The sequence below is a fragment of the Euprymna scolopes genome, chromosome 13, assembly GCF_053919585.1.
Source record: "Euprymna scolopes isolate OS-2025 chromosome 13, ASM5391958v1, whole genome shotgun sequence".
In the NCBI taxonomy this organism is placed as follows: domain Eukaryota; kingdom Metazoa; phylum Mollusca; class Cephalopoda; order Sepiida; family Sepiolidae; genus Euprymna; species Euprymna scolopes.
In genome coordinates this window covers 105546026-105572441 of record NC_136494.1, presented here as the reverse complement: position 1 = coordinate 105572441, position 26416 = coordinate 105546026, and the positions used below count along the sequence as shown (strand labels likewise).

The 26416-nt window shown below is 32.4% G+C and overlaps 1 protein-coding gene across 5 annotated transcripts in view; it reads right to left on the bottom strand.

Moving 5' to 3' along the window:
- The window catches only part of LOC145292141 (uncharacterized), a 506863-nt gene that overhangs the window by 339916 nt on the left and 140531 nt on the right, over nucleotides 1-26416 (bottom strand). Inside the window, exon 2 of one of the 5 annotated variants that reach the window (XM_080138268.1) lies at nucleotides 14565-19850. The exons of the other annotated variants lie outside the window; for them this stretch is intronic. Coding sequence (XP_079994394.1) covers nucleotides 19847-19850 — 4 coding nt within the window. The 3' untranslated portion in view covers nucleotides 14565-19846. Of the gene's footprint in view, nucleotides 1-14564; nucleotides 19851-26416 lie in introns of those variants that run through there. 5 annotated transcript variants of the gene reach the window in all.

Sequence of the window (26416 nt, the reverse complement as noted above, 5' to 3'; positions counted from 1 at the left end):
GCATCACCCACCATATTCCTTCAACTTTGCACCAACAGATTATATCTTTAGAAGTTTTCTTTCATCCGAGTAGATTAAGACTTACTTAAAAAGAAATTGAAAATGAGATAGTTTTCTTTTGCAGTTAAAACCCCACTGTCACTTATAAAATTGAAACAATTTATCCAAGACACAACTAATTAGAATTAAAGATGTTTTTAATGGAAATTGCTTGAGACAAGACATGAAGCCACTTGATGTAAGGAGTTAAAAAAAAAAATAAAAAATACTGCTTCAAGATAAAAAAAAAAATAGCCAACAAGTGTTAGGATAGATTCTGACCCCCCCCCAAAAAAAAAAATTCTTTCCCCTGTGTCAGAAACATACCTCTTGAATACAGGGTGACAAAAAAAAAAAAAAGCTAAATGGAGGCCATCTAGAACATATACTGTAGAACGGAGAAAAAAAGGCCAAAGACCATAGTGTTTTGATGTGATGTTTTGAATATAATAAAAAGTTATGACCAAAGTTTTATTTCATTCTGACAAAACACTAAGAAACGGGGCCTAATTGAAACCAGTTTTTTTTTTTTTTTGGGGGGGGGGGGTCACCCTGTATGAGGACTCCAAACATCAGAAAATAAATCAAAATCATCAACTATTAGAAACATAAGCATTAAACCCAACCTTCTGTCATTTTCTCTCGCACTTCCAGTGTACTACATGACAATATCACATCTGCCAACACATTTATCTCTAAAGGTTAAGATTTCAAACTATTCCCTTTTACATGATTAAATTCAACATGAATTAAAAAGCGAGGAGGGAAGGTTGGTGCCAGTGCCAATATGTTGAGATATTTTTTAACCAGGCAAGCAAAGTAGCATTTCATTTGCCCCCCCCCCCTCCCCACAACTGAACATTTGGTCTTTTGAATTCTATATCAGATAGCAAAGTTTATAATTTTTTCAAAGGAAGAAGGAAACTAGAACATAGTGAATATTGAGTGACAAAATAACTTTCCTTTGCCCCAAGAGTATTTCCACTTCACTTATATCAATCGGTTACAACTTACTTATTTACACACGCACACAGATGGAGGGGATTTATTTTACTTAGTTTAGATTCCTATTTTACAAATCCATATATCAAATTCCTTTTAAGAAAAATTAGATACAGAATTATGGATGGAGACCCAGGTTTTCATTATTTTTATTTATTTATTTATTGTTGTAGTTGTTTTAAATAAAGTATTTAATAATTGGATTAAATAACCAACTAATTGTCCTTACCCAGAATTGGAAACGGCATTAACCCTACGTGGGTATAACCGGCTTCCTCCAAAGGAGGAAGTTTGATGGGAGTATAAAATTCACTAGCGGTCCCCAGTCGCATGTATGACAACGTTGGGTTTTTCCAACTCTTGCAAGGACGTGTCGACGTCCTCTTAACATACAGCATCTGGAATTCCCAAATTGGTCACCCATCTGGTACTGATCAGGCTCAATGTTGCTTAACTTTGGTAATCTAACGAGAACTGATGTGTCAATGTAATTATGCCGGGAATCTTAACTTTCATTTTCGTTTTGTTTCTTTTATTATTTTTTTTTTAATAGGATTTTTAAAAAAGCAAAATAAAAAAAAAAACGAGAAAAACAGAAAAAATATCAAGAACTGGTTGAATAATGTAGAGAAAATGGATGGAAGATCCACTATGAACTTAAGTTGGTAACAAAGATTTTGTGGGTTAATGACTATGCAGAGCACTGAAAAAAAAAATAGGTATAATGGGAGCAACGAGGGTTCCTGCTTTCAAGGAAAGAAAAAATTGGTTAAAAAGATCATAACCTACCAAAGAATTTAGTAAAAAATGTGGCTAAGGACGAATTCAAAAGTAACTTTTTTTTCTTGTATCCTTCATACACATAGGTGATAACTTTCAAAATGATCTGGCATGTCTGGAGTCGGGTCAGGGTTGCTGTGTGAGCTGATAGGAAGTAAACCCCAAAAATCGTCAATGAAGGTAATGCATAGTAATTGTCTGTATTTTTGAGATGAGGTGTTTTCATTGATTGAGATTGTCAGACTGACTTCCTCATCTTGGTTATCGTCACAACGTTTCGGCCGTTTTGCCCTCCGGCCTTCATCAGGTGTTTTGTATCAATCTGGGGAACCGTTTGTTAGGAGTCTCGAACCCAACCCTTTATTATTATTATGGGGTTACCGTGTTCGGACTCCAGCTAGGCTCTAGGACATAGTTGCTGAGTCTCTGTTTTGAATGTTACTTTTTACTGCCTTCATTCAGGATTGAACTCAGCACCTTTCGGTAACTGTAAACTTTGATACAACGTTTAGGATCACACGGCCATATGCCACTCAATCAAGGTAATGCATCACTGAAAACCTTCTTTAAGGCATATGAAGATAATATTTCACGATTAAAGTAATAAAGAAAATTCAATTTAAAACTAGCTGTCCCTATCCAACGTTGTCCATGAGAAGTTTTACCTTCATTTCGTTTTTTTTTTGTTTTTTTTTACCAAGCTTTTCTTTGAAATAGGATTTTGAAGGTAACAGATAAAAAAAAATATTTATGGATAAGTAGCTGTATCTACCCAACATTGCCCCCGGATTAATTTTTTTTACATTTTCATTAAATATAATTTTTAAAGTAATTGATGAAAAAAAATCTACAGCCTATCTCCACCTAGCATTACCAGGAAATTTTTACTTTCATTTTTTTTTTTTTTTTTTTTTTTTTTCAATTTTTTCAATAGGGTTCTAAAAGTAATCGATAACAAACTGAAAGTATTATAAATCATTTTAAAGAAAATGTTTCTACACAACAAAAAATTAATTGGCATGAACCAGCTTTCAGTAATAGTTAAATTAAAGGAGCAGATAAAAATTTGTGTGTTTCACTTGTGCAGCAAACACATTACATTGTACTGACATTTAGAAATAAATTTGTTATTAAATAGCTATCTCAACCTGGCATTGCATGGAATGTACTGAAGTTCGGGGGTGGGGGGTCTATTTGTTTGCACATTTTTTAAACTTATATAGAACAATAGAATTCTAAGCATTAAAGGAGACGATTGTTTTAATATTCTTCTATTTAACATGAGTTATTCCCCTTGCTAATTTTGATTTTTCTGTCATGATTGAAAAATGTTTTCATATCACTTGTTGCTCACGTAAGACAACACTTTTTAAATAAACTTTAGCAAAGTACACCATTGTAGTGCCAACAACATGGTACAACAATAAAAAAAAATGAAAATTGGCTAGTCAGAATCAAAGCTTGATACGTTATCTTAAATGCTATTCAGGTCCAACTTTTAAAATTTTGCAGACTTTGCATTTTTGTGTTAGATGAAAAGTTTGGAGTGCTACTTGATACGAGTACATAAACATACACTTTCCCAACTAACCTATCTCTGGCCAAGTTTTTTTTTATTATCCCTCTTTTTCTCAAATCTATTTTCACTTCCTCCCATGTTGACATTCCCATGTAAACTGAACCGACTACCTTATCTGTTCTACAACTACTAACCCAAGAACTCTTATCCATTCTTTCAACATGGCCATACCATCAGAGTTTCCTGTTCTGCACACATCTTATACTGTGCAGATTTAACCTTCCTCTGTGGTCATCAAATGTAAGACTCACATAAAACATCCATCACATTTCCATATCAATTCTTTCCATGCAACACATGTCCTCAACTCTCACTGATGTTTGCATTTTCTCAGTACTCATCTGTGAGGATGAAGTCGAAATGCAACTTAAATACCTGTTTTATTAGTGTTATTAACTAATCTCTAATAATGTACTAACTTCATTCGAAGAATTAAAGGGAATTATGCTGTGAGTATATTTTGAATTAATTTCTAAGTGAACTGTCATATAAGAGAATGAAAAATAGACATTGCACATTGTGTGTGTGTGTGTGTGTGTGTGTGTGTGTGTGTGTGTGTGTGTGTGTGTGTGTGTGTGTGATGGTGGGTTCAAAAGATGTAACTATTTAAAATAGAGCAAACTAAAAATTTAAGTAAAGACGTAAGTTTTTGTTTTTATTTACACAGTGAATCTTTTAAACAGAAACTCTTGATCGTTGAAATAAAATGACATCTTTAACATGATGAAATCTGCTTGATGAATGACAAACAGCTGAAACTAACCCTGACCATGAAATGTAGAATGTGAAGACATCTTACTACCAAATATGTTCAGTTTTCTTGGTGGCCGAAAATTCAACCATATTTTTTTTATTTTATTTTAATTTCTTTTTGTAATTTTTGTTTTTCACATTATGAAAAGGAAATTGGAAAATCCACTAATCACATATACCCTAGAGTAAACATCTATAAAAAAAAGGGGGGGGGTTATAACTTATAATCTTAAACGGCATTAAATAAAATATCTATTGACAAATTGGCGCTAATCAATTAAAATTTGATAATTTTTTAAAAAATTTTTATAGAAATAAAACGGAAAGTAATTATTGAAAAATATTTTTTAAATATATATTATAAAATTCTAGAAAGACAAAAAAATTTAAATTTTCCTTATTTCATCCATTTTACTGCCTTAAGGTCGGTTTTAATATGAGGGGAAATCCAGCACTGAAAAAAGACTTCTCGAATTGGAAAAAAAAAAAAAATTTCTCCCCCTCATGAAGAAACAAAAAATCTTCATGATTATTGATCAAATAATTTTATTTTTATAAAGAAGCATTTTTAAGCAATTAATAGGGATTCGTAGGCCGATTCTAACCTTTTGATGAAGAGCTATTGTATGAGAGAGTAAACCAGTGATTAATTTTAGTTTTTTCAATGCCCTTGGCCCTTCAACATGTTAAGAATGACTTTCTAAAATCTCAAAAGTTTGAATTTAGAATTATCTCCCTTGTCTTTAGAAAAATGATATTGAGATCAATCATCATTTAGCTAGAAAATTGGATTTTTTAAAAATAAAACTTCACTTGCACCATTATTTTCGTTTCTTGCTTGCCAGCCGACCTAAACCAACTTTTTATTAAGGTATATGTCTGTCCACTAACTAACAAAGCAACTTTCAACTAGTCAATTTTCACTTGTTATTGCTTACTTTGCTACAATATAAAAAATTACAACTGTTAATATGGAACATTTTTAAATAACAGCTTAAAAATATAAATCGACTTGGGATATAACGCATTTTATACTGAAGAATATAATAGTAGTTGCAAAAAGGTTTATAAAAAAAAAATTTTTTTTTTAAACTAAAACGATCTTATTGTATCCTGAACAACCTCAGATAAATACAGCCAAGATTTTATTTGAGAAAGTCTTTCAATAAAAATGAAATATCATCCATGCACACAAGTTTTATTTCATTTCTTTGAATTTGTGAAGTTATTCACTTTTTTTCACTTCAGATTTAATTAAAATTATTTTTTCTACAAATATTTCTATGAATTTATTTCATTTAAAGTAGATCTGGAAGAAGTAAATTTATTTAATGCCATCTAAGACATTTTTAAAAGCAATTAAAAAAAATCATTTAAAAGTTGATAATTTTTTCTTTTTTTTTTATAAATGCTGAGATGAAAAGTAATTATTGAAAAAGATTTTTTTTTTAAATATGATAAAGTTCTATTTTTTTTTTTAAGTTAAATTTTTCCTTATTTTATCCATTTTATTGCCTCCCCACAAGGTTGGTTTTCATGTAAGAGGAAATCCAGCACTGAAAAAAGAGACTCCTTGAATTGGAAAAAATGAAAATTTCAGTTCAACAAGATTTCTCCTTCAATGACTGAGGGCAGAGCAGATGAAGTGTTGCAGATCAGATACTACACTTTGGACTATTTGCAAAAAATAAAAATTACAGTTACAAATTAAAAAAAGATTTGTAAGAAAAATTTTGTAAGAAAAAAATTTGTAAAAATAAAAAAGGATGTGTGTAAAATAAAAAAGGATGTGTGTAAAATAAAAAAGGATGTGTGTAAAATAAAAAAGGATGTGTGTAAAATAAAAAAGGATGTGTGTAAAATAAAAAAGGATGTGTGTAAAATAAAAAAGGATGTGTGTAAAATAAAAAAGGATGTGTGTAAAATAAAAAAGGATGTGTGTAAAATAAAAAAGGATGTGTGTAAAATAAAAAAGGATGTGTGTAAAATAAAAAAGGATGTGTGTAAAATAAAAAAGGATGTGTGTAAAATAAAAAAGGATGTGTGTAAAATAAAAAAGGATGTGTGTAAAATAAAGGATGTGTGTAAAATAAAGGATGTGTGTAAAATAAAAAAGGATGTGTGTAAAATAAAGGATGTGTGTAAAATAAAGGATGTGTGTAAAATAAAGGATGTGTGTAAAATAAAGGATAAGTGTAAAATAAAGGATGTGTGTAAAATAAAGGATGTGTGTAAAATAAAGGGATGTGTGTAAAAAAAGGGATGTGTGTAAAAAAAAGGGATGTGTGTAAAAAAAGGGATGTGTGTAAAAAAAGGGATGTGTGTAAAAAAAAGGGACGTGTGTAAAAAAAAGGGACGTGTGTAAAAAAAAGGGACGTGTGTAAAAAAAAGGGACGTGTGTAAAAAAAAGGGACGTGTGTAAAAAAAAGGGACGTGTGTAAAAAAAAGGGACGTGTGTAAAAAAAAGGGACGTGTGTAAAAAAAAAGGGACGTGTGTAAAAAAAAAGGGACGTGTGTAAAAAAAAAGGGACGTGTGTAAAAAAAGGGACGTGTGTAAAAAAATGGGACGTGTGTAAAAAAATGGGACGTGTGTAAAAAAATGGGACGTGTGTAAAAAAATGGGACGTGTGTAAAAAAATGGGACGTGTGTAAAAAAATGGGACGTGTGTAAAAAAATGGGACGTGTGTAAAAAAAGGGACGTGTGTAAAAAAAAGGGACGTGTGTAAAAAAAGGGATGTGTGTAAAAAAAGGGATGTGTGTAAAAAAAAGGGATGTGTGTAAAAAAAAAGGGATGTGTGTAAAAAAAAGGGATGTGTGTAAAAAAAAAGGGATGTGTGTAAAAAAAGGATGTGTGTAAAAAAAAGGGATGTGTGTAAAAAAAAATGGATGTGTGTAAAAAAAAGGAATGTGTGTAAAAAAAAGGGATGTGTGTAAAAAAAAGGGATGTGTAAAAAAAAAGGATGTGTGTAATAAAAAAGGATGTGTGTATATAAAAAAGGATGTGTGTGTATATAAAAAAGGATGTGTGTGTATATAAAAAAGGATGTGTGTGTATATAAAAAAGGATGTGTGTGTATATAAAAAAGGATGTGTGTGTGTATATAAAAAAGGATGTGTGTGTATATAAAAAAGGATGTGTGTGTATATAAAAAAGGATGTGCGTGTATATAAAAAAGGATGTGTGTGTATATAAAAAAGGATGTGTGTGTATATAAAAAAGGATGTGTGTGCATATAAAAAAGGATGTGTGTGTATATAAAAAAGGATGTGTGTGTATATAAAAAAGGATGTGTGTGTATATAAAAAAGGATGTGTGTGTATATAAAAAAGGATGTGTGTGTATATAAAAAAGGATGTGTGTGTATATAAAAAAGGATGTGTGTGTATATAAAAAAGGATGTGTGTGTATATAAAAAAGGATGTGTGTGTATATAAAAAAGGATGTGTGTGTATATAAAAAAGGATGTGTGTGTATATAAAAAAGGATGTGTGTGTATATAAAAAAGGATGTGTGTATAAAAAAAGGATGTGTGTATATAAAAACGATGTGCGTAAAAAAGGATGTGCGTAAAAAAAAAAAAACCTGGATTTGTAAAAAAAAAAAAAAAAAAAAAAAAAAAAAAAGGATTTGATTTGTAGAAAAAAAAGATTTGTAAAACAAAAAAAAAATGGATTTGTAAAAAATTTAAAAAAAAAAAGTATAGTAATCAAGAATGAAAATAAAATTTCTTCCAGATGTTAACGCTTATCTAATTTGTATAGTCCAAGTGACCAGTCAAAATGTAGATGTAGTCATAGCTGCAAGTAATAAAATTGGTTTCCACAATGACTTTATTCATATCGCACCCAGTTGAGAATATAACCTGGGTCATGCCAAAACAGCTGAGTTCAGATGCAGAAAGAGAAAAAGAGGAAAACATTGTTTACAGGCACAAGCGGTTGAATAATAGCAAATTGCAAAGAGAAAACTAACAGAATTATTCTACTTCAATTGTTTGCCATAAAAGTTTAAGTTACAATTCCAATGGCAAGAGTTGGTGACAGATACAGTAAGAATTTGCTTTCTATGTTAAAAATATAAAGTATTTTTCCTGAACACTGAATCTGAACATTGTTTCATAGAAAGCTTGCACAGAAACATGGTGCAATATTTCAAGGACAATATATGCGTTGTTAGAATCCAATTAAAATATGTACTGATTATAAAATGATAAAGCATTCTTTATATTAAAAGAAAAACATTAAGCTTTAAAAATAAAGATGGAACGCTTTTTGAACAATAAAAATAACGGTCAACTCAGAAATGTAAATTTAAATATAATAATAAAGGATGGATACAGTGAAATCAAGCTTATATTAAACTACAAATAACACAAAAAGCCAAGTCAATTATGACGTCATCCAACCCATCAACATCTAAGTATCGATGAAGAAAACAAAATAAAAAAATTGCTCTCATGATGTTTAAGCAAGTAAATATAGACCTATCTAAAGAAGTAGAGGGTTATTATATACAGGGTCAAAACGATAAAATCGTCGCCCTAGAAAAGATAACATGATTCAGTTTCCATTTGATGAAAACCAGTTTTTTTTGTTTTGTTTTTTTGTTGTTGTTGCAGGCCATCTACTAGTTGGCCAGTTGTGTACAAACCCCAAGAGCAATAGAAGCCTTCTATCATGTCTGAAAGTGACACAATGTTCAATGAGTGAGATCAGAAATGCGCCGCTGTACAACTCATGCTCTTTACTGATCCAAGTTATGACAACAGGACCATTGCCAGCCCCCTCAAAATTCAAATCCGGATGGTTGAATGCTTGAGGACAGTTTAACAAAGTTTCTGGCCACGGTCTTTGGTATGGTTTCAAGTAAGGGTCACATCATGTCACCACACATCTGCAGTGGGCTTGAAGGTCAACACTAAAGTGCACCTAGATGTGCTGAAGAGAGTGGTTATACCCTGCAATCAGGTGATCGCTGGCAGACCCTGGGTCTGGCAGCAAGATTTGGCACCAACCCACAAGTCCAAAGAGCTTGGCTTCAGAAGGAGTGCTACAACTTTGTACCCTTCTCTCATTGCCCCCCTCCTCCTTCCCAAACCTGAACCCGCCGCACTACTTTGTTTGGTCATACATTGAGAACATCACTAACATGACCTCCCACAACACCAAAACCAGCCTGATCGCCGCCATCCGCCGATTATTCACCGAGCTCCCACCAGCACTTGTGGAAAAAGCATGCTCCCAGTTTCAGACCCGTATTAAAGCGGTGATTGAGGCTGAAGGCGGCTACATTGAATTGATGTCAGCTTTACAACATAATCAAATTACCTGAATTGATTTTTTTCAATAAAAGTTTTAAAATGAAGCTGAAGTGTTGTTTTCTTTAGGGTGACAAATTTATCCTGCCACCCTATATAAATTAGCAATTTACATGAAAAATTTTTCAATGCTTTTAAGCATTTTAATGGCATACATAGAAAGAGCTTGATTTAAGAATCTTTTTAAATTGGATCAAAAATAACGAAGTTTGAGTTATTTTTGTGCCTCGCACGTTTGGATATATGGTTTTTCAGACCATATGCGTTTTATCACATTTTTATACTATTTTTTCAGTAAAAATGCTATATCTTTGTAAAAACAAAAGATAAAACAATGAAAGTTGGCATATAAGTTTACTTTTGTGCAAGAAATCAGAATATGGCACTGAAAATCTCCAGAAATTAATGATTTCCAACTAATCTGTAATAAATGCACATAAATATGTTGCAATACCATAAAAATTCCATGTATCCATTAAAAAAGAAAAGCTAGAGGACGTAAAGTTGAATTGTAATGCATTTGATATATTAGAAAAAAATCCAATACTATGATTGTTTAGAAATTAATTTATTGCAAAATTTGTTTTGTATCATTGTAGATACGTACCTACTAAATCGCCCCCCCACCATATGTGATTCTCCTTTTTTTTTTTTTTTTTAGCCAATTACATATGAACACTAAAAAACTTGGTAGAAATTATATATCTTGTTCTTTTACATAAAAGGAATCGAGAGAGAATTCCAAATGGACATGGAAACAGCTGGTCAGATTTTTTTTAAACTACACACGAAGGTTCTTGATGTGTCTGGGAATGTTCTTATGCAGGTTTTGTATAGAAATGTATCTGATAATTATTGAGAATCGCTAATTGAAAAATTCCAATTAAAGAAGGCAGTTTGATTTTGACGAAAGTTAACACTTTCATCGACCCTAATATTACAAGTGCATTTGATATGTTTTATCATTACACAAGCAGAAAGGCACAGCTATAAAATCAACTGTCGATTTTTTTATAAGAAAGAGGTACATTCAAAATGAATGTTTCTGTTTAGAGCACATGTGAACCACGATTTTAATCTTTAAGTGAAGCCATTATTTACAGATAATTTAATAAAAATCAACAGTAGATTCTCTCCAGTGCAATGTAGACTACAATGTATTGGGAACTGTCACTACACATGTGAAGCTTCCTCCCTGTACACTGTGGCAGGCATGGGGTGAGGTTCTTAACTAGAGCAGGCAGACAATCAATCTGATTAAAAATGGGCGATTTCACTGATTTTGATGGCAATAAAAGTATGGGAGGGTGGAACATTTATCGATCTTCATTCAATCCCAGACAACGTCAGATCTCCCTGCTAGTATATAATATATATAAAAATTTTATGTAAAATGACTTTCAGGTCATTCTAACATTTTAGAGCAGTTAACCAATTTTTTTTTCTATGAAAATAAATCCTGTGCGTTTATTTGAAAAAAATTTTTTTTAACAATTGTGATTTTAAAAGGGTCTCTGTAGGAGGAGGATGAGGAAGCTTGCCACTCGGACTTTGGGTTAGTGGTAAGGTTAAGAGTAATTTCGTGCGAGCATCCTGAAAACTTGGCAACAAAAAAAAAAAAAAAAAAAAAAATCAATTATTTTAAAGTGGAGGATTAGTTGCATATATAAATTTAATATAAAATAATCCATCATTTCCAAGTCATTTTAGCATTTTATGGCAGTTAATTTATTTTTCTATGATAAAAATCTTGTGCTTTTTTTAAGGGGGCATAGGGTCATTTTTTGTTTTTAGATGATTATGTGTGATCTTAAGACTATGATGGGGAGGGGACTTGCCACTCGTCCTTAGGGTTAGTGGTAGGGTTATGGAAGGGTTTTTTTTTTTATTTTGAAGTAGGTATCATTCAGACAGAGTTAGTGGTAGGATTAAAGGAGATTTTTAAGATGGGACTTGTCACTCAGGTTAATGTTATGACAGGTTCAAGAAAGGCACTTGAGGGGGGGGGTCTGTCATTTAGACCTAAATTTAGTAGTAGTGTAATATGTAACTTTTCAAATCGAAAAAAAAAATTTAAAAAAAAAAAAAAAATTGCATCTCAGGCTTCAACAATATTAACTTCTCCATTCAAAGATTTTCCTGTCATTTTATATTTGAGTTGATACATATATCAAAGGAATGGGTCGAAATATTCTTCATTAAAAAATAAGCTTAGATTGTATATATACGAGGGACTTCCCAAAAGTAATGCCTCCTATTTTTTTTTTTATTCTGCCCAAATGGATCAGAAGGGATTGCAAATTGCATTGAACTGAACATATGCATTTATGACTTGATTCATCTTTGTGCAGATATTGATGGTGTGAGATTCTGAGAAAGCAGCCCCTGTCATGGACGTGCATCAGAAGCAGAGATGCTTTATTGAATTCCTGGCAAAAGTGCATTGAGAATAGTGATGACTATGTACAAAAATAAATTCTGAAGCACAAAACGTCACTAGTTTTAACGAGTACCACCCCCATCTTCGTAGCTCTTAAATTTTTGAAGTTAAAGAAAATAGGAGGCTTTACTTTTGAGACAACCCTCGGATGTACTACTTTCCTTTGATGTAAATAGGTGTGCAACAGCAGAGATTAGCTCCTCCAGCCAATCAGAAGCTCTGGCGTAGGAACACAAACTGTTTGACTTCTTACAGCACCCATGTAATTTTGTTCACCATTTGCAGCAATTGGGGCACAGAACCGAACAGGTTGCATGCTACACCTTATAAATACTGTTAGTCATTTTAATTCATTTTCCAGCATAATTCAATTAAAGTTTTTTGGGGTTTTTTTTAATTTAAAACTACGTTGGCATCTGTTAATTAAATTTTGGAGTCAGATAAACTTCCTATTCCAGCCTCTCATTACATTCATTTAATTATAATGGGAGAATAATCATTCCCATTATAAGCCCTTTCCAAATAGTCTCGTTATTGGTAAGTCACAATTGAACATTAGAGCATTAATAACAGTCTCTTTTCATTGAGTCTTGCCTCCAGAAGTTTTAGTTATCTGCTGTCAACACAGAAATATAAACAATTCACATGAGACTTTCTTCATAATGGTCACATAGTACAATTAAGATAGACCACAGGGAAACTGTAAAGTGCTTCCTTTAAGTGAAATGTAGAAGGAAGGGGGGGGGGGCATCATATGCAGAGTTGGTTACATAATTTATTACAGCATATGGTTTTGATTATTTTTTTATATTACTAGCTGTCCTGACCCGGCGTTGCCTGGTAATGTATTTTCTTGCAATTTATTTCATTTTCTTTTTTTAATGATACCTTCCTTTATATTATTTTGTTCCAAATAAATGGAAATAACTATTAAAAAATATAGAATTATGCCTTCGCCGCCTCCCTTAATTTTTATTTATTTTTTAAGATGATAACCATTTGAAAATATCCGAGCCGGATAAAGTATGTTCTGGAAGTAAATAATTCAAATTACATTTTCTGCTTCTTAACAATATGTTGAAATAATCCATAGGAAAACTGAAATCAGAATCAAATATTGTTTTTTGTCGGAAGAAAGCTATCGACGACAAAGAAACAATATTAAAAACTATTTTATTTTATAGTATTAGATCAGATTAGCTGTTGCTGCTAATTTTTTATATTTATTGAATTAAAAGTAATTCTACATACATATGCAAAACCAGTGATAAAGGTGTGTGCGCTTATATTAAGGTTATCATAGCCCCCCCCCACCCACCCACCTTTAATGTTTTGCACGTGTCTTTGTCCTACTAAAAATCCTTTGAACTCGCCTTACTGTATTGTACTGAAACAGCATTCATTCTATGCAAAGTGAACCAGCTTCCTCTGGAGGAGGAAGTTTCATGGTAGTATGAAATTCACAAGCAGTCCTCAGTTGCAGGTCTTGAACTCACCTTCCTCTTTCTTGAGATTTGTGTTGTGGATAAAGTACTTGATAAAATTCAGTTGTAAGTTACACTCTTCAGGAGGTTGAAGGTCCAATCCTCAGTGCGGACAACACTCGAAATACAATTGTGAATTATTTGGGACTTCTACTCAGTCATGGCTGACAGAATGAGAGCATGCTACCTTTGTGGATAAAATAAAGGATTCTGTTCGAAATTCTGTGCAGACTCTAGAGTTTAATAAGATACAACTGAAGAAACTTAACCATATCCTTTTCCTGCATAGTGTATACTTCACTTTCGATTCCCTTTCCCTTTTATTGGTCTTTTGCTTCTTTTTTCCTTTGTTTTCTGTCAGGTTTAAGTCTTAATATTCAGTCGAAAATTTCTAAAATCTACAACCACAGTCCTGTAAGGAAATCCCTATAATTTTTTTCTAAATGCTTATAATGCCTTTACTTTTGGTCAGATAGTTATAAAATTTGATAATATGATTGGAAAAACTTTGTTCTTAAACATTGTTATCATTTGTTTTAAAAATATTGTCTTTGAATAAATGGAGTTATTTTCAAAAGCAAACATGTTGGAAAACAATTTTTTTTAATAAAAAAAGTTCATCTAATTGTTATGAAAACTATAAGATAATAAAATAAGTGTCAGTATTGAGAAAGAAGTCTCATGAGAATGGTCAGAAATATTTTCCTTCCAAAGGGGAACTTTCAAACATATTTAAAAATAGATTTTAAAATGAATTATTTCACATTTCATGAATTAGAAATACAAACATCAGTTCCTGTCAACGCAGTTGCAGGTGATATAGGACGTTAAGAATGATCTGTCGCATGTAACTTGTTGGATTATTTATCAGTTGCATCACCATAAGACTTTTTTCATGACATCAAAAGTAGTAGCTAGTATTACTTTGTTTATACTAGTACCGTATGGAAGTTAAAATCATAAATGTGTGTATAGTTGTCATCCCATGAAAAACACGAGTTAGACACAAGGTTGGTTTTTAATATGGAGAAAACAAAAATGAATATCCTGGATTAGGACAAAAATAATTGCCTCAATCTAGAAGGATTTTTATCATTGACCGAGAACAGGAAAGATAAAGTGTATGTGTGATGACTGCAACACATCAAAGTATTGTTATCACCTTGCATTTTTTTTTTTTTTTTTTTTTTTAATTCAAACATGTGTAGAGAGATTGTGTCTTCAGTTCTGCCAATGACGTGCATGTTTGTACGACAGAGTGCAAAGCTCAAAAGCAACAGTTACATTGTTCTGGCAGACACCCATATGTTTGATGCCTCCAATTGGAGCACATTCTTTTGCACACAACTTCTTTGGTGACTTTGAAGACAAATGCAAACCATTCCTCCGGTTATTACAGATCAAATCAGTTTCAGATCTAATAGATTCGCATAAAGTACTTATAAACTTTTGTGCATCTTTTTTGAATTTTCTATGAAAGACGATTCTTTTCAAATGATGACTTACCATTCTGTACCGTTATATATTAGGGGCCCTATGCCAGTAGCGATTAAGTTAGCTAGTGTGAATTTTGATAATGATCACATTTACTGCATGTCAGGATAACCTTAATATGAAAGTAAGATTGTACCCAGAGACGGGAAACAAGAAGTTGAAGTGGAGGACACAAGTCAAACGCAGTAGATAAAATGGGTGCCAGTGGCATTCATCCTAGAAGTACTGAATTGGCTTCCCCAAATGAGAAAGTGACTAGGGAACATAAAATTCACAAGTGGTCCCCAGTCGTATGTCACAGGTTAAATGCGACAAATAAAAAGAGTCCAATGATATGGGGATATGACAAATGATTCCCGTTTTTGAGCAAGCAAAAAACTAAGGTTTTCAATCAGTTCTCTCCATGGAAGCATGCAAATGAGAAAGCCTTACAAAGCCAAATAAGTCTTCATACATACATAAATACTGATAATTTCAGCGAGTGTTACCAATGCTTCTGCCTATTGTAGTACCAATTTTTATGCTAGTAAGTTAAGGAAATAATTATTTAGTCACTCAAGTTCATTTTCTGTTAAAATCTTGAAGAAACTCAGCAAACATCTCCTCCTGTCTTTCCTGCACAAGTTTTATTTGTTTTAATTCTACAGACTAGACAAAACAATCATGAATCATCGATGACGAAAAAGAATTAAAAAGACCTTGTGCATGTGTGTATAAAGACTTATTTTGTTTATTAATTACTTATCAATGAAAAAATTACACTAACTTTTCTCTACAAAAACTATCAAGAAGATTCTTCTCCCAACCATTAACCTTTCATCACAATGTTCTTACTGCAGTCATATCAACAGAAACATTTCATTACACATAGACTACTCCACAAACAAATTCAGCAAACCTCATTCCAACACTTGAGTTTGTCAAATACAAGTCAGAGTATGCAAGTCAGCTTCTGGCCTGAAAAGTCACTTTCGGGCTCGCGGATATAGTTTGGGTATCATAAGACAATTCACACAACAACTACAGTGAGGATAGTGATGTACACGGAGATGGCTAGCCTTTGTCAAGACAAAGCAATTGCCATATACCGCTCATTTTTCAGCTAATTCTACATATAAAAGTTGCTTAGGAATCAGATCAGTCAATCTTACATGTTCACTTTCACCAAAAACAATACTGAAGTATTTCAGATCCATTGTTTATTAAATGACTCAAGGACTATCATTGTAATGTACTTTTACATTTTCTATACATTTAACATGTATCCGGTATCTGTCATAAATATTGTTGGTAAAAATGTTCCAACCTCCCGAGATGCTTTTGGCAAGTGACCCGAGTCTTACAAGGATGACAAAACGCATGGTTTGTATACTTTCACTTTAGTCTTAATTGAAATAACACATGGACTCCAAAGATGCCATTTCAAATTTCTAAACCAGTCATTTGTATCTCGAATTTAAGATTTTGTCATCTAAACTGCACGTTTCAAGTATGGCCTACATACATAAACTTATGGCATGTAAGTTTTTACTATATACATAGATGTTGGACTCAGCATAAATCTTTCCTATAGTTAAAAGTAATATATATATATATATACACACACACACACACACATTTAGATGCATACAGCATAATCACCTTGACACACTGGTTCCCATTAGATTATTGAAGTTAAGTGGTGTTGAGCTTGGTCAGTACTAAAATGGGTGACCATTTGAAAATATCAGGTGCTCTCCACTTATCTTGGCATTGTTTTCAGTCGTTTTGGACTTGTCCTTGCCACTAAAATAAGTGTCAATTCAGAAGAGATATGGTTGGAATTGCATAAGCAATAAGCATTGCTTTACAAGTGACACCTCTTTATAGGAGGTATCATTGTAACTAGAAACTGAACAGATGCCATGAGGTGCACACACACATAATGTATGTGTACAAACACAAATATATACATATGGTAAAGTATCCCAGTATCTTTCTTGTGCTAAAATACTTTTTTTTTTTAAATTTCTTAAAAGATTATCATTATCAGCCTTTAAGAAATTAAAAAAAAAAAGTTCTTACATACTAAAACCTCACTTATTAATCTCCATTCGATATTTAGTAGGACAATTAGAAGCACATTTTATTATATTATTTCTCCCCCCCCCCCACACTGGATAGGGGGGGGGGGGTAAAAAAATAAATAAATAAATAAAACAAATAGGTATGAATCAATTTCTCTTCCCACCAATTGTGAGTGAAATGATAAGTGGACTAGACTGTAAAGTCTTGGTAGATCAACAAATAGTCTAGAGGAAGACGAAAACCTTTGAAATATTTTTACAATGTATTAGTCACTTTAAAATTCATCTGTGGGGATGCACATCTGATAATCAGACGTTTTTCAATAGTATCTTTGTTGAAAAAGTCGAATATTTGAATTATCTAAGCTCAACCTTTATAGCCATAGGACAAGGTAAGAATAAGATTGCAATCCACATCAATCATGCAGACCGTTGTTTTGACAAGAGATAAAGCTCTGAACAAAATTGAGGATATCCAAAGCAATCATATGCAAAATGCTGTGAAACCTGGCCTCTACGAACATTTTCACACATTCAGCTTTTGATATGTGTTGCATACAATGCATCCAACACATTTGCCTTTCTCACCATCCGCACAAAAGGCATCACTATAGGAACTATTTTTAAGAGGTCAGGGTTCATACAGATTTTCAAGGCCTTCTCTAGAAAAAAAATTCACGTTTTAAAATAAAAATTTGATATATAAAAATGATATAATAAACCAAAAATCTAATATTTTAATTAGTATTTAAAAAATATTTTAATATTTATTTGGATTTTGACTACATTCATAATGTATATTGATAACATCGGGTAGTTTCATGGTAATGGGGCATAACTCTTGTATAGACAATACTGAAAATAATACGATGCAATTTCAGAAGAATGTATTTATTTCAATTCTATTGTTAATATTTTACAAATATCTAAAAAGTATTTTAATTAATATTTATTAAATATTTTAACAGTAATTATTTCGATATTATTTTAAATATTCCGACAAATTTTTACTGAATATTAAGAATACAATTTTCAAGCCCTTTTTAAGACATTTACCATATTTTCAAGACCTTTCGAAGATAATAGAAACGTAGCCTTTTCAAGACAATGCTCGAAATTCAACTTTTTCTGGAGATTCGGGTTAGCAAACATTCTTCAATGACAGGAGTAATTTATATACAAGTTGGTGGCTCAATCACACCTGCTGGCAGGAAGAAACACAAAAGTGGACAATTAAAAGCATGAATTAAAATCGTGAAGACAAACATGGAGCTGGTAGGTGAGTATTTTTTTATGATTGGCGCTAGAACCAGGAATGGACGAAATATGCCAAAGGCTCACCTGTTAATAGACGTGGGTGAACTGCCATCATGTGGCTACAGTTAACTCGTTTGTAGCCAGCTCAACCCAACTAGGGTGAATGCTGTTACAAGTTACATGTTGAAAATGATGAGACCCAATAGATGAATTACACAATTTCAAACATTTGCTGAATTAGTTTGTTTGGTCCGTTTTTGTGGCAAATTAACCATTTTAGGTCATTTAATGCTGAAACCAAATATAAACAATTATATTGTATACAACTAATTAAACATTAGTTGCTATTATACTCATGGTCAGAGATTTTATACCTTGCTCAAAAGTATTATTGCATAAATGATCACTGATCTAACAGGATTTGAATTTGGCATGGAATATATTTAACACGATTCCCAGAGCAGCGTTAGACACAAGGTCAATTCACAATGTGGGGAAAATCCAGCTCTTTAAAGAAGAGCACACTGGAATGGGACAATAATGAAAATTGCCACAGTTTAGAAATATTTTGCCTTCATTGATAGGACAGAATAGATAAAGAGTACTATCAGAAACCAACTCTCACAGACATGTTAGTCTCAGTTTGTTTGTTTTTTGTTTTTTTTTGGTAGGTGTTCTTCAGAATTATCTAATCTATTCCTTTTTTCCAGCTTGTTTGACTTGATAGTCTAGTGGTCTCCAATTCGTTGTTTTGATACCTCGTTGTGATACAACTTATTCCAGTAGCTTCTTTCCAATAATTGTAAACTTGTCGAACTCTTCCCGTTGACTCATTTCCTCCTACCTATAACCTTTGGCTTTTCAAGACTAAGGTCAATAGGCATCTTTTGGTTTTTTTTTTTTTTAATAATCATCCTTCGCTTTTATTAAGTTAATACATTAAATAGCTTCACACCTTGTCTGGAACGATTTCCATTAAAAAAATAAAAAAAATAAAAAAATACTACACCTTTCTCCTAGCCGAAAGATCAGTCAATTTAAACTTGGCATAAGCAATTTCACAAGCTGTAATGGTATCCATTAAGTCAATGAAACACCTCCACTCAGATTTTTTGCAATATATCTTCATTGATGGTTTGGATAATGACAACATGTAACTGCGATATTCATTCTAAGCCACAACAGATGTTCGGTTTCATTTGAAGAGATAATTGCTTTGTATTGTGCTAGTTGAGACAATATCAATTCCTAATATAAATGAATATTAGCCACATCCCCAGAGGAGACAGTTCAGTTTGAAACTAAGATAATAAGCATCTAATCTAGCAGAAGGAGACAATAGCAACAAAATGAAATTGCCATAACAAAAGCAGACCCACGTTTTCAAAATAAGAGTGGAAGAATATCAATAACCCAGATAGTAAATTCAATTCCTTTTGTAAAGTGACAAGCAATGGACGACTTTCAGAAAACAGAATCAAATTCTGGAGGTTTCGTAACTTGTTTAGCAATTTACATTTTTTTAGGATGTGTCTTAAAAAGAAAAAAAAAAAAGGCTAAGTGAAAATATAAAAAAATAACTTACAGATATACACGCTTACAGTATTGTACTCCATCGTATTTATTGTATGACTTACCTAGAGAATAAAAAAAAAAGTAACATTTAGTAGAGTTACATACAAAACAGTGGAAAACATCAGGAGAAAAAAAAAAAGTAAAATATTGAAAACAGCTGAAATATTAAAACTCCTTGAGTGTAGAAACCAATACACAAACATGTGACACCTATCATTTGCAGATAAACTGAAATAGAATAATGCTGCTCAACTACATCTAGATATATAAGGAACAACATTATATGAAATCAAAGAAACTAACTGCCAAAGTAGATACATATGAAAAAAAACAAACAAACAAAAAAAAACAATTTCACCACTATCCCGCGTGCAAAAATGACACCGTAAAAGATGAAGGATAGCTTTTGTAATTTTCCAAAAAATGAAGTTAATCTTGTGATGTCATCTATTTTTTTTTTTTTTTTTTTTTTTTTTTTTTTACACGGTGGTCACCGCTTATCAAGGCCCGGAAGCCACTCAGGGATAATGGTTATTGCAAGTACAGTACGTTAGTGTGGAGATTTGATGAAGTGTTTACTTAAGGGGGCGGTTCATTAGGAATTTGTTAACGTTGGACTTGAAGACATCCAAGTTGTAGTCAGGTGGGAAGCAGGCAGACTGAACAGAGTTCCACAGGCATGCAGTTCTAAGAAAGAAGCTTTGTTCATGGAATCCACGTTTTGATTTCCAAGTAAATATAAATATTTGCTTCTTGATATCAATAATCATACACCACCCCAACTCCTCAATAAAATTGAAAATAGGAAATTGCAAGTAAATAAAATTGTAAATAAAATAAAATGCTAAAACTGCTGAGGAGACATAAGTAGTGCAGTCGATGGTGGTACTATACTGACTGCAGAAGATAACATGCTAGATGGTATTGTCAGTATGCAGGAGTCAACAATGTGTTTCATAAGATCGTGAAAGTCTTCAATTTAATGTGCCTGTGCCTAATTATATTCATCTACCATAAACATAATTCATTTATTTTATTCATATTCCCCCTCTCTATCTTTCGGGGATATTCTATACATGTACATGGAGCACTCCAAAAGTAATGCCTCCTACTTCTTTTAATCCACCCAAATGGATCAGAAGAGGTTGCAAATTGGACTGTCATGATGACTGAACGTATACATTCATCACCTATAAGTTTCATCTCTCTGTCACAGATATTGATGGTGTGAAATTCCAAAAAAGCATCCCCTGTCATGGATGTGCGTCAGAAGTAGAGAGGCGTCACTGAATTCCTGGCAAAAGTACATCGAGAATGGTGGTGACCATGTAGAAAAATAAGTTCTGGAACACAAAAGGCTGCTAGTTTTAATGATATCACTCCTGTCTTCATGGTTCTTGAATTTTTCGAGTTAAAAATATAGGAGACTTTACTTCTGAAGTGACCCTTGTACAATTCAGTTTTTATTCACACTATCTATATCTTTGAAGTATGTTCTTCTTGAGTGAAGTCTACCTACTTGCAAGTTAACAGTTATATCCCACCCAGGGTGGGGTGATGAGCCAAAAGCATCGGAAAATGAAATTTGAAGAGTTAGCATCCTAGAGAAGAAGCATTCTGACCTACAAAAAAAAATATCTGAGCAACCCCGTTAGCATTCCCTAATAGGAATGCCTCAGGTGATTAACAATAAACTTACCCTTTCTCAAAGGGAGAAGGTAAAGCCTTGGAGGGGGAACCTCCCAGAACTACACATGCCTCGAAACATACCTCAGTCAACATAAAATAAGTCATCTCAATGACCTAAACTGCTGGCTTTAGTGCCAAGAGAAAAGTTTCCTAGCAGATTAAATAAGTTCAGTTCATCAATTAGCGGCTACAATAAAAGTTCCATGAAGAAGGCTAGAAGAGAGCACAAAACAAAAGTAATGTGTTAGTAAAGTTAATCGTCAACAGGGACGAGATTAATCTAAAATCTTAGCTTAAAAAAAAAAAAAAAAAAAAAAAAAAAAGATAAGCAGAATGAGATCACCAAAAATTTGAAGCTGAACAGATGTGTTTTAAAATAAATGTTTATCAACCCATACATGTACTTAATCAACCTAGGATGGTGACTTTGTTGGTTTTGAAAGGAAGTGACAGCTAACAAATGCCAATATTTGTGCAATTTATCTCATATAATATTTGGACTCTGAACCAAAGTATCGTAGGTTTGCCATAACAGGTGCCACATACTAATACATTACATCTAGGCTATTAGCCACTATCTTATGTAATTTTCAAACACAATTTTAAATACATTAAGTTATTATGATAAAATGCTATATTGCATCCTAGGAACAACAGAAGGAATCCCTATTTTTCTCTATAAATATATTTAGTCCTCTCACTGCTACCAGTTGACACTGGGACCTATTCTACATTTTCCTACAATACTTTCATTGCATCCATCATAACTGGTTATTAGCTACCTACACATAATCTTTCAATCACGCAAATCAAAAATAATAAATTCTATCTTCTAAAAATCTGTCTCATCTGATTGGGCGAGCCGAATCAATTTTATTATTCCAAAATCCACTTCATATCAAGACGAACGCTCCAGAAATTATCCAATATGGCGTCACTCTGTACATGAAGCAATCATGCTGAAATTAAATACCAATTATAAACATTAACTGCTCATAAACAGAAAATTAAATACTGATACCTTTCCATTTATTTATGTACAAAGTGCTTACACACCAATATCCCCCCCCTCCAATATTTAACGGGTCCCATTATTTATTTTTCGATTTTGAAACGGCTGTTCAACCCTTACAAAATGCTATTTCTTTTTTTGTTTGTTCGTTCTTTGGGGGAGGGAGCTTTTTTTTTCTATATTTGTTTTAATTTTACATTTAATATTACTGTGGCTGATTTTAATTACTTATATATTTTCCATCGATTATCTAGACTTCAACCATGATACTTATCGTGTAAAACCACTTTCAACCCTTACACAATGCTTTTTTTTTTTTGTTCTGTTTTCATTTGTTGACAGACAAACAAATTATGAGAAACTTTATTTTTATATAAAACACATTATTAGACCCAAAGGCTGAAATAAAAACCAAAAAACATTTCATTTTTATTGTTTTGGCATCATTCCTTATTACACTAAATTTATAGCACTTGAGGCTGCCATATTGCTTTTAAACATTGGCCTTTCTAAAGTTTAACAGATTGGCCTTTTCAAGGCCAAATTTGGCCTTCTTGTGCTCTTAAGGAGGTAATGCCTGGGAGAATGTATTTCCTGGGATCGAACTGGACCATACTTCATCCCACCAAAGAAGGGTCTGATAGTTCAGGAAAGACCCCAGGTTACAAGGAAAATCTCAGATCATGACAACTAGCCAGAAACTTGAAGTTGCCAAATGCTAACACTAAATCCAAGGAACTGAAGTGTTTCTAGGCGAATTTTAACATAGCCTCAAACCACCTTTCTTCTTAAACGTTTTAAGGATTGTTCATATCTATTCTAATTTACAACTTATCTATTATATAATGTTTTATTCTACCCCTGTCTCCAATTAGACATCAGAAACTACACAAAATGCATTTACAAACCTTCCTACAATAATGGATCCCATGTGACTCTGGCATGATTATTCTTTGTGAACTGTACATTTTGTAAGGATGCAACTTATAGACGTGTACAAAAATCTCTTGGAATTCCCTTCATGCTCCTTATTTTTGTGATCATACCAAGATGCAGAAATTTAAATGTAAGGTGAACAAACATATTGCTACTTAACATCCTTCTCAGGTTGTTCCTTTATAAAGCTAACCTTTATCATAGTAGCCCCTTATACTTCAGTGGCAGTATGCTTTGTATGGGGGCGAATAAAAAGAAAAAGAAAAAAAAAGCTCTGTCCATCGGTCAGTCTTATTTTATTCAACTCCTCTTTAGAATGTTAGACACAAGGTCAAGTGTGAACTTGAAAGTTTATCTGAAATGAACCAGATTTGAACTTGGCACAGTCCGCACCGTTAACCTCTGATATGTTCAAGTTTGAAATAGCATTTTTAGATGTGTCTGGACATTTTGAAAAGAGATGGTGTCTATCCTTCAATTTGTCGGCCATGTTTGATTGAAATAGCATTTCCACTGCTAAATGCTTAGATTGAACGAACATATCTTATGATTATCCATTCTTGTTTTAATGATTTATGGCTTCAGTGCTTAGCTAATTTATTCAGCAAGTCACACAAGGTTAAATAGAAATTTGCCGACATTACAATTTCAGACATAATCATATTCCTTTTTAACAAACTTAAAATGATCATAAAACGTTATTGTCTCACCATCAGCTCACTCCAAAGAATTCTTTTGTTGTCTTGGCTATAAACAAGAACAAAAAAAATTATCTTTAATCTCATACCAACAGCTGTGATTAGTTTCCAGCTGGAGGAAAATCCAAAGCCAACCATTTTCTGTTCAAAGACCTTGCAGCTGCCTTTTCTAAAAAGAGTATCCACCCAAAAGAAAACAATTTTAAAGAGAACTGTGTAATCTCCTGTCTTTAAATAAATGTTTTTGGGCCTCAACTATTTCACTGGAACGTTTGAGCAACAAAAGCACAGGACTTGCAAAAATGTTTCGAAAACAGAACCTCAAAAGAAAGAAATATAACGGACTATTTTCCTTCAATAATGTTCCGTGCACAATAAAAGCAACGACAAGTGTTTATCATTCATCTTATCTCTTTATATCTGATTTGGCGTGGAAATGGCAATCCTACAGAGTGATGACAATCTAACAAAGTTTGGTAGTATCACAGCGATACTGCTTGGACATTCTGAGTTAAAAAAGTAATGATGTTGTGGCTCCAAAACCATGCCTGAATCCAGAGTCATCTAATGAAGGCCTTGTTGAAAGCAATGCTGATGTATAAGCAATAAGCACACACACAGACACACTTTTCATGCTATCACTACTGACCCTATACTCTTCAATACACTGAGGAAGGCCAAAAGAACGTTAAAAAAATGTTATCTTTTTAGAAAAAAGATTTTATACTCCTACACATCCATAAATAAGAAATAATAGAAAAAGATAAACATTTATATATTTTTCATATTAATCTTTTTTTTTGTGTGTGTGTCATACATATAATCACACCTCTATGAAAGGCGCCATCTGTCAGTCATTAGAATAGCATTTGAAATAGCCACTTTAGATGCATCCATGCATTTATTTATTTTTTTTTTATATTTCTTTACTTTAATTCACGCCAAATAAAGTTCATTGCCACCGAAACGTAAAGATCAAGTGGGAATTAGGAGTCATATCTATAGGGGCATCTTAAGTGGAGAGTTGTGCAAAGAGATAACAAGCTTGATCCATCAGTTCATCACAATTCAGTTTGAAATAGCATTTTCACATGTAACAATGTAGTTACAAAAAAAAAAAAAAAAAAAAAAAAGCTCAAGCTGTCTATCACAATTCAATTTGTAATAATGTTCAATGTTCAGATTGAATAGACAGGTATCAAAAATAGGTGATCCTGCCGTCTCTGAAAAGAGCTGCATAGAAGAAAAAGTAGGAGATCATCATATTAGGTTTAATATCCATTTTATGATGCTGGCATGAATTTGAGAGATAAATATTAACCTGTCCAGGTTAGTATTTATCTCTCAAATTCATGTTCATCACTTCCTCCCATGTAAATTAACCTGTTACCTCAACTGTTCTACATTTACTAACTTAAGAACTTTCAATCATTCTTTCAACACATAACATATTTTCTGCACTTTTAGTTAGCTTAAAAAAAAATATATATATATATATATATATATATATATATATATATATACACACACATACATACACAAGAGAAAAGAAATTAAAACTATAAGTTGAAATTTACAATCAAATTTATTGTTCACCCGAATACTCCAAAAATAAAAAAAATAAAAATTTACAAAGTCCTTATTCCACAAAGTTTCAAAGAATGCTATTCTTCTAATCAGAGGACAAAGAAATCAGCAAATTATATTTGTAGCAATGCTAAAATTTGCTGGTTATAGCATTAAATGAAACTTATTATAGTCATAAATTGCAAAGATGTACAGGTCCTTTAAAAACAAGGAGTGAAAAAATGTAGATGTAAAAAAAAGCTTTTTTTTTTTTTATTTAATTGGGATTAAAATATCTATAAATACTGGTATTTGTATTAGATTGAAGTTCACGATTGCTTATATCAGGTAAACACCGCATCTCCTTTTATTTCATTATATATATATATATATATATATATATATATATATATATATATAGAGAGAGAGAGAGAGAGAGAGATATATATGACTTTAGAGGGGGAGTTGAGGGAGTCTGTGTTACTCAGAGTAACATGTTTTTATGGTTAAATTGTTGTGATTGATGGGGGTTGACCCCATAGTAAGCTCCGAATAGCTTTTTGATTCATTGATTTAACCACAGGAATGATTTGTAGTGATAATTCTGCTCTAGTTTAAGCATTATTAAGGAAAAATGATGCATTGCCTTGTTAAGTATCAGGCTTTACATCACATCTCTTTTGAAAATAACCAGAAGTATACCCGAGTTCAATGAAATGCGTTTCAA